A 9,067-nucleotide genomic window follows, 5' to 3' on the forward strand; every position below is an offset into this window, starting at 1 on the left:
AGGCTGAGACCGTCAGAGACCGTCAGAGAGAGAGAGAGCGGGAGAACAATGCGAGGGTAGCCCAAACGGCCAAGCAGAAAGAAAAGGATACACCAATTCGTACAAGGGAAGACGAGAAAAAAAAGGCGCGAGGAGAAGACAAGAGAAACACTGGCGATATGGTGTCGAGAAAAGAAAAGGGAGGGAGGGGGAGCACGCAAAGAAAATCAGGCGAAGGGGTGGGGTGGGGGAAGGCAAAGTCACCGTGCCGCGCCTCTCCCCTCTCACGAATGCGGCTCTTTCTTTCTTTTTCGATGGTTTGGTTGTGTTGTATTTTTTTACAGAGTTCGCCACTGCTGCACGCGATTGCTGTGTGCGGTGCGATTCATACGATTGTTGTAGCCACCCTCGCAGCACAGGCGGCGGCTGTGCTGCCTTTTAATAGCCGTCTAATTTTTTTGTGATGTGTGCGTGGGGGGGCCAATGGGGAGCAAAGGCGAAAGAGAAGAGGCAGCGCGCAATGTGATCCAGCTATATATATATATATCGTCTGTCTTCCTCCCCACCACCACACACGCACGCACCACCTGTTTCTAATGATAGTCCACGGTGGCGACTCTTTACTCTCTCTCCCTCTTCAATGGGTGATGCCGGTGCAAGTGCTGATCGTGGTCTGAAACTAGAGATCACTTTGGGTTTATGAGGAAGAGTTGTTGCTTGTCTGTGAAGAGTGTTTTTTTTTAGTGAATGGTATGGAGCGTGCCAATGGCAAAGAGGGAAACAAAGAGAAGAGCGTATTGCAGCGCTGCTGAACGTCCTTCCGCTGCGTCTGTATACCTGAGTATGCGCGTTTCTTTTCTCACTTTGTGTGTGTGTGTGTCTGCTAACCTTAGTGCCTGAATGTACGTGTGTAGGCGCACCCTAACAGAGAGCGACCGCGAGGCGCCCGGATGTCGCCACCGTAGAGATCGAACCAGCCGCTAAAGCACGGTGACAAGATTACCTTCCCGTAGCTGCGGCAGACACGAGTGAGGTGACGAACGAGTTCACCGTACACACAGAAACGCACCAGAGCACTGTGAACGGTAGGCGAAAGTGGGGAGGGAGAGGTGGGAGGGAGGGTGAAACAGCAAGCACGCAGCGAGCGTGCGATGGGGGGAAGAGAGTGGCAGCGCATAAAAGGTTCCTCGGCACGCGCACTACGTCCACTAACGAAGCAAAATCGAACCAGCACACGCGCCGGTGAGCAGCGCGAGCGATAAAGAAAAAGGCGGCAAAAAAAAACTTCTCGTATTGGCGTTCCTGAAGGAAAGGGAGGGCCCCCTCCTGCGCTATTTGTGCACTGTGTCAAGGTGGGTGCCGCAGATACAGAGAAAGAGAGCGAGCGCACGCGCAGGTGTATGAACGGAAAGGCGCAGTAGAGAAGGTCGGGGACGATAGAGACATAGAGGAAGGCGAAGGGAGGGCGAAGTCTCAGGTTGAAAGAGAAAGTGAAGAGGCAGAGAATTTTAAAAAAAGATCACATCCAAAGCAGTCGAGCCACGCACGCGCTGAGAAGCGCCACGTTCCAGCAAACGCTGGCGCACACCTTACAGAGCAAGCCCTGCAGGAGTGTGCGGTTATCGTTGGCGCGACTGCTCGCCGCTGTATCGCCGGCTGTTCAGCAAGCCTCTACTCTCGAGCCCGGGCAGTAGCGTAAAGGCGTGCAGCGATGGGGCGGAGACGCATAGGCTCACGCCTTCATCATCTCAGAGAGCACATACATCCCGCGCGCGCGCTCCTCCGCTTGGCTTCATACATGGCATGTGCAGTGCGAGAAGGAAGTTGGGGGGGGCATCCCATTCGACCTCTTCATCGCGAGGGTATTATTGGGATATATCCTAACGGAAAAGGGCAGAGACGACAGGGGAATATATATATATAATCCAAAGCGATAGCGCACACTATGCCCACTGCGAGCATTACGCCTGAGGAGCACGAAGACGCGTGCACGCGTATGCCCGTGTGTGTGTGTGTATGTATGTGCGAGGGGGGGAATGGCGGGCCCTCAGATTTGGATTCCAGGGCACGGGTACTCGCACACGACCTTGTCACTCACCACTGCCTGCAGTCAAGGCGTGCAGGCTCGCATACGAGCCGCTACAGCTCTGGTGGGTGGTGTGACGTAAAGACGTGAAACTGTTGGAAGTCCTCCAGCAGCGGGTTGTACCCGCTGCGCGTCGTGAAGAGCGCCGTCTTGTCACCACCGTGCGTCTGCCAGAACACCGGGTGTCGCATGGACTCCACCTCCTTCTGCGCCCCGCAGATGCCAGTGTACACAGTAGACAGGTGATCAAAATCTGTGGGAAAGCAGACGTCGACCATGCCAGCGTTCGAGTGCAGCGCGTCGGCTGACCTGCGCAGGTAAATGTCTTTTGCGACACGCAGCTTCACCTGCAGCACAGGCCCGTTCACGCCGGGCAATGCCTGCCTCACACTGGACCAGTCCGCTGCGAAGAGGTGGTGGCGCGGGAAGTACTGGGCGAGCATCTCAAGAAGGACCATCTGCGCTGTTGGCAGCCACGCAGTGTGGAGAGGGCTCACGATATAAGCCATCTTGGTGAAGATGGAGGTGACGGAGTCGGCCATGTTCGGCTCGATGCTCCGCCGCTTCGGCGCGTCGAGCGTCTCGCGACCTCCTGTGAGGCAAAGCACCTTCAGGTTGTGGAAGGACTCCTCCTGCATCCAGTTAAGGTACCGCAGGTAACGCAGAATAATTGGATCCTGCAAAGCGTAGTAGCGCTCATGCGCCGTGGCGAGGTTGTCGTGCTGCTGAAAGCCAAACCAGTGCTCACTCACCACCGCCTCTTGATCCCACAGCACGCAGTCGTGCGGCATACCGGAGAAGAGCTCCACGGCAAGCACGACGCAGCGCCGCTTCTCCAACTGCCGCCAGTTCAGCACCGACAGGTGGTGGATGTTGACGTGGTGGTAGTGGTGGATAAGCTTGTTACGCAGCACCTGGATCAGGTGCGGGTTCTGCTCCACAGCGTGGTACTCACACGTGGCATAGAGGCCAGGAAGGTGCTCGGCCAGGTAGTCGAGCACCGATAACGCCAGCGCGCCAGTGCCCGCACCAATGTCGTACACAATGAGCGGCTCTCGGGGGTCGAACTTCGCACGGTGCGTTGTCGCGAGGTACTCTGCCAGCACCCAGCCGTAGTAGGGCTGGAAGAGCTGCGTGGGTGTTACGAACCCCGGCGTCGACTCGTGTAGCTTCGCAACGTATCGCTCATAATCGTGCTGGCTGCGCAGTGAGGCGAACGGAATGGGGTCGAAGTAGCCGGTGGTCATAAGCTGGCGGTACTTGCGAAACAGCTTCGGGTAGTAGCCCCACTTGTTGTTGTAGAGGGCAAATTGCACAAAGTCTCGCATGATGAGGCTCGTGCCAAGTGACGGGTGATCGGCAACGGCGCCGCCCTCGAACACAATCATGTCCTCGAACATCTTGCGCTGCCGCCTCAGGCGCTTCTCCTCCAGCACAGCCACGATCTCGTCCAAGCGCGACTCGCTGGTGATGTCATTCCGAGAGGAGACAACGGACGGAGCTCCGCTGTGTCCGTCACAAATGGCTGCAGACGCAGCCTCCGCGCCGACGCCACCCTCCGCGGGGTGCACCATGATGGATGTCGACTCCTCCGGCGCAGCCAGGGAGGTGGCAGCCGCTGCTTCTTCATCCGTGATGGGACTGCTACTCGCCTCCGCTGGTGGGGTCTCCGAAGATGGGGTGAACTGAGGTAACGATGGAGCTGGAGCTGTCAACCTGGGCGCCCTCAATGATCGCGACCGCAGGAGAAGCCCCACCCTTGGCAACACTTCTTCTTGGAGCACCAGCGGCGCCCCGGCAAGCGCCAGAGAGGCCTTGCCTGCTGATATTGGAGTCTCCTTGCCGTGTACTCTCTGAGAAACCACGCTCACAACGGACGCAGCAACAGCTAGGACGGTTCCTCCGCGCTGGGGCCCCAGCGTGTGCAAGGAGCCTGCGGCGCGCATCACCCTCACCCTCCCTCGAGGAGGCGTATCGCAGCTTCACTCGATTGCCGAAGGACACCCAAAAACGCTCTGCTAAATGGCCGTTACAAATGTGTGTTTGTGTGATGTGCTGTTACCTTCGCTCAGCTCGACTGTTCTCGGTCACCGTGGCCGATGTCGACAGGCTAGAGAGTGTGGGCAAAGAACATCTCCGCCCTCTCGTCTCTGCGCGCATCAAGGTGGTTAATGCACGCTTGTGGAGGCAGGAGGAAGACACCCTGACTGAAAAGAACTAGACCAGTTAGACGCAAGTTTGTGTACGTCACGCACAGAGAGGGAGAGAAAGAGAGAGAGAGCGGAGCGTGTGAAACCTCGTGCGAAGCAGGTGGGAAACTGCGAGTAGAGAAACGTCCCGAGGCACACACACACACACACGCCCTAACTCTGGAAAGGAACGATGCGAAAGAGAGAGGAGGAGAGGGAGGCGATGAGAGGGTAGAGAGCCCTGTGAGCACACGAGAGGAGGCCAAGTACAAACGTTGCCGTCGCAGGGAGGGGGAGGGGAGCAAGTCGAGTGAGGGTGTGCCCAGATGGAAAGAGGGGCAGCAGAGGGGCCCGCCTGTCCGGTCGTTACAGCGGCACCCTACAGCCACCCACGAAAGTGCGTGTGAGAAAGTAAGACACAGGACAAGGAGTCGCAAGTCGAGCATGAGCTGCAAGCTGACACACACACACACCTTGCAAGGTTACGCCTCCCCCTCTGCCCATCCACCCCCTCGTCAGCCCTCTCGACGATGAGCTGTGTAGAGAGAACGCAAGATTAAGGAGTCAATAGCACAGGTGAAGCAGGGCTGCACCCCGCCTCTGCATGGCTTACTAGAGGTGCATGTGCAGTGTGCAGCTTGCCTCACTACCCTCCCGAGTGCGTTTCCTCTGTCCGCCCACCCTGCGACTTGCCTGTCGAGCTCCGACACCACAAGGGCCACCGCCGCCGACGCACAGGAGTAGGAGAAGCGAGAGGGGAGTGGACGAGGGCGGCTACAAAATGGCGGCTCCGCGCTCGTCGCGCTCCTTCGGGCTTACATAAAGCGCATTCAGTGTGACAGTGATGGCGAAAGCCCATACGCACGTCATCCACGTGAGAGTGCGGAGGTTACGGCAAATTCGCAGACAGCTGCGCGCACTACCACCGCGCCATCTTGAAGCATGAGCGAGAGAGAGTGGGGGGACAGTGCGAGAGGGTGCAGAGGTGAGAGAAGAGGAGGAGCAATCACGAGACGCCGCACTGAGGACTCAAAGCAGCAACATCGCAAAGTGGGTGAGCAATAGAAAACGGTGGGTTGGAGAGGAGGAGAAGGAAGCGCGCACCCCGACGCGCAGAGGTGAGAAACAGAGAAACCGGCGCATCACCGACAGTAACAGCTTGGCAGCCAGTCTCCAAAGCTCACGGGCAGCACAACTAGTGTGTCATCCTGCGTCGTGCGCTCCGTCAGACATCCAGAGAGATGCAGGCAGAGCCCAAACATTATGTTCTTCAGCCTCACCCACTCAAGCACCGTCACATCGGGCCCACTCCGCCTTGAGAGGAGTTTCGCCGCGCGGAAAAGCGGCGCAGACGCACCACCGCGCAAGCACAACGGGCAAAACGCAAAAGACTTTGTGGAGGCAGAGGCGGGGGCAACAGCCAAGGAGGCCGCCGTAAGGAGTGCCTCCGCCTCCACGCTCTATGGCACCGGTTCGTACGTGCGGGAGAAGTTGCCTGAGAGGTGGGTGGCGGATGGCCCTTCTTCGCCGTCCGCCCTCGACCCCGGAGAGATAGCTCCCCTCATGGCACGCGGCGACAGTCCCAGGCCTCCCTCGCTCCCGGCGGTGCCGCCAAGAGTGCCCGTGCGGGCCCGCTGATGCAGCGACGTGGAGAAATCGGCATCCCTGTCCTCCTCGTCGTCCTCGTTCCCCTCCGGTTGATTGGTGTTGTTGGCGCCGTTTCTCTTGAAGTACCGCCGCTTGCGCAGCTCGAAGCAGGCGAGCCAGCCCTTTCGCTCCGGCTCCCCATGCTGGCTGCGGTATTCACCGAGGGCCCGCTTCCTCTCGCGCTTCTTGACAATATGCTCGTACGTGGACTGGTGAGTGATGTCGAGGTAGACATGGAAGCAGATGAGCTTGCCAAGGGAGCAGATACCAGCCACTGCGATGAGCAAGCCAACAAAGTTGAAGAAGACGACAGCCGGAAAGGCTCGAGTGGGGCTACGGTAGGCGCGCGTGCGCATGCGCTGCTTGAAGGAGTCGACGTCGCGGAGCATCCACTGAATCGTATACAGACTTAGCGCCGCTACCCACGCCATCCCCACCCACGCAACGCCCATGAAAGTTGCGAAGAGGCGGTAGTTCCTGGCTCCGACGCAACTATTCAGCCAACGGCAGTGATGATCGAACCCTGGCACGCACTTGTCGCACACGCTGCAGTGCTTGCAGCCTACTTGCACAAATCGACGGCAGAAGACACACGGCTCCGTACTGGGCTCCGCCGATTGCGGCACGAGCTCATCTTGATTGAGGCGAGGGAGGTCGGTGCGGAAGACAGCGGGGTCCTGCTGAGGGTACAGCTCGAGCGCCACCTTCGTTAGGACCACGGACGCGATGAGTAAGGAGGATATGACGAGCACCACGATGAAAAAGGCGCCGTCCAGGAAAGGGATCTGCACCGTGTAGTGTAGCAGCGCCAGCACCGCAATCGCGGCCCAAGCACTGATCTGCAGTGCATCTAGAGGGTACTCGTACCCGCTGCGACGTGGACGTACCGGGTCGCCGTAGATGTCCTTCCACTCACCCTCCTCATTTTGCGGCTTGCAGCAACCAATCATTACTCTAAGGGTGCACACGAAACGTGTGTTTATGGTATCTTCGGGGGGGGATATTTCCTGCCGCCGTCCGCGTTCAGAGTCAGAGAGAGAAGAGGAGGAGGAGGAGGAAGTAGCCACAAAGCGGAGGAGCCCTATCCCATCCTCCGGGCTGTCATGGGCGGTGCTCACCGAGCCTGTCGGACGACGCAAAGGGGGAGGAGAGAGGGAGGAGGAGGATGGACTGCTGTGCTCCCCTCTGGCGGAATTGCGGCTTACCCTTTCGCGAAGGGGGGCGACCTTACACACAACGAGGCCCGCGTCCGCCCGCTCGCTTTCCACTATTCCCCGTCTCAGTCGGTGGCTGGCATAGTGGAGACTGGCGGGGGGAGGGGGAGGGTGACTTGAGCTCACAGACAGGGTAAGAAGAGCAGTGGGCACCCTCCCGCCCTCACCCCCTCTCCCCTCCCCACAACAAAAGAAGGGGTTGGGGGGAGGGGGAGGGGGGAAATCACCACGCAGAAACAAAAAGATGCTACCGTGCATCGTGGCCGGCTATGGTCGGTGAAAAGAAATAGCGAAGACCCACTCCAACCCCTCGCCCTCCACACACGTACACAAACACACACCGTTAGGCGAGAGGGTCAACATACGTTTGCCCTAAGAAAGAAGGCGGGCCCATCGAGCGCCGCGCCGGAGGCGTAGGCGAAGGGGCAGAGAGGAAGAGAGGGAAAGGGCGAAGGTATACACGTGTGCGCCACCAGTCACACACCTTAAGGAAACATAGCGCATCAGATCGCTGTCCGCAATACCTCAGGCCAATGACGACAGAGTTTTTTCTTTTGTTTTCAGGAGGGGGGAGCGCTTCGCACTTGCCGGCTGCGTGACATAGAAGAGGAAGGGAAGAAGCGTGCAGCGAAACCCATGGCCACTTTACTTTTCTCGGGCGCCCCTCTAGTCCCGTACATGCGCCAATAAAGAGGGGGAGAGGGAGGGGAGAGAGAGGGGGAGCGATGGGATCGAGCGCATCGGCGAAAGGTAGGAAAGCTTTGGGGGGAGGACGCTGGATTATGACGAGGGCCGCTGAGGGAACGCTAAACAGAAAGATTTACACCTCAGCGGCCCCCTCTCTACTGCGTCAGTGATGCCGCCGAGTAGCGGGGTGGGGATAGGCAGCACCGGCGTAGATGGTCAAGTATGGGCGCGTGAGCGGTGAAGCCATCCAGCCGGCGAAGAGGATTCAAGGCAAAAGGGAAAAGGGGGGCTTTGGCAGCCACAACGGGAGGCCCCGTACGAAAAAAAAAAGCGAGAAGGAAACGGCCTATGCCGCCTCACCCAAAGGCGTGCCTCAGCGGGCGCCTGCGTATCTGTGTGTGTGTGTGTGCGTGCGTGCGCAGGGACGAAGGGGTATCAAACTTTTTTTGCCGCCACCTCCCCCCCGCGCACACCTCGGCATGTGCCCTCCTCAGGGGCTCCACTGCAAGCGAAGACGATGATGGAGCATGCAAGACGCGCAGGTGGGTGTGGTGAGGAGAGGGTCACTGCCGCCCGGACTGGCGCGGGTGTTCATGTGTCCGCTGAGTGGAGCATGAAGTGTGCGCGCATATACTTGTGGTCGGGGGGGGACGGACACACACACACAGCCTCCCCACCTCCCGTACCCCTCCTCCTAAACAGATGCACAGCGACGGAGACGCAGAGAATTTGAGAGCGCTGGCAAAGAGATCCACGTTGCGGCTGTTACGTTTTATTTCTCGCGCTTGTACGTCTTGCCCCAGAGGACTCGTACACTCGACGCAAAGGCGGCGTTCTGTGCCTCCAGAGAAGCGATGAGCTGCTCCATCTCCGCCACAACACCTCTCTCGTACTCCTGGAAGCGGGCAAGAAGGCTCTGCTCCGTGTACAGCTGCTTGATCACAGCGACCTTGGCAGGGTCAGAGGAGCCGTAGTTGGCCTTGAACTGCGCGACCTTCTCCGCCGGGGCGGTCGCCAGAAAGGTGACGGCGAGCCACGAGCACTTGGCGTCCTCGATATCGGTGCCGATCTTGCCCAGCTTCTCCGGCGGGGTGAAGCAGTCCATCACATCGTCCTGCACTTGAAAGTACTCACCCATCACCATAGCCACCTTGTGTATCGTCTGCCTGTCCACCTTCTCTACGCTTCCACTTACCAGAAGGCCCATCGCCAGCGGCAACCAGTACGTGTAGTAGGCGGTCTTGTACACAACAATGCGACGGTGG

At 58.9% G+C, this 9,067-nt stretch overlaps 3 protein-coding genes across 3 annotated transcripts in view; all 3 read right to left on the reverse strand.

Moving 5' to 3' along the window:
• Nucleotides 1-2,118: 2,118 nt before the first annotated feature.
• On the reverse strand, nucleotides 2,119-4,011 carry LSCM1_02973 (uncharacterized protein; the record flags this gene model as incomplete). The annotated part of the gene is made up of 1 exon (XM_067320528.1): nucleotides 2,119-4,011. The coding sequence occupies one exon, from the start codon at nucleotides 4,009-4,011 to the stop codon at nucleotides 2,119-2,121; it is 1,893 nt and encodes a 630-aa protein (XP_067178840.1).
• A 1,703-nt stretch (nucleotides 4,012-5,714) lies between these two features.
• On the reverse strand, nucleotides 5,715-6,851 carry LSCM1_02974 (uncharacterized protein; the record flags this gene model as incomplete). The annotated part of the gene is made up of 1 exon (XM_067320529.1): nucleotides 5,715-6,851. The coding sequence occupies one exon, from the start codon at nucleotides 6,849-6,851 to the stop codon at nucleotides 5,715-5,717; it is 1,137 nt and encodes a 378-aa protein (XP_067178841.1).
• Nucleotides 6,852-8,574: 1,723 nt separating this feature from the next.
• Nucleotides 8,575-9,067, reverse strand: part of LSCM1_02975 (uncharacterized protein) — a gene marked incomplete at both ends in the record, with an annotated part of 1,089 nt that continues 596 nt past the window's right edge. The window contains one exon of the mRNA XM_067320530.1: nucleotides 8,575-9,067. This exon is cut by the window's right edge and continues 596 nt beyond it. Coding sequence (XP_067178842.1) covers nucleotides 8,575-9,067 — 493 coding nt within the window.

Source organism: Leishmania martiniquensis, chromosome 22 (assembly GCF_017916325.1).
Source record: "Leishmania martiniquensis isolate LSCM1 chromosome 22, whole genome shotgun sequence".
Classification (NCBI taxonomy): domain Eukaryota; phylum Euglenozoa; class Kinetoplastea; order Trypanosomatida; family Trypanosomatidae; genus Leishmania; species Leishmania martiniquensis.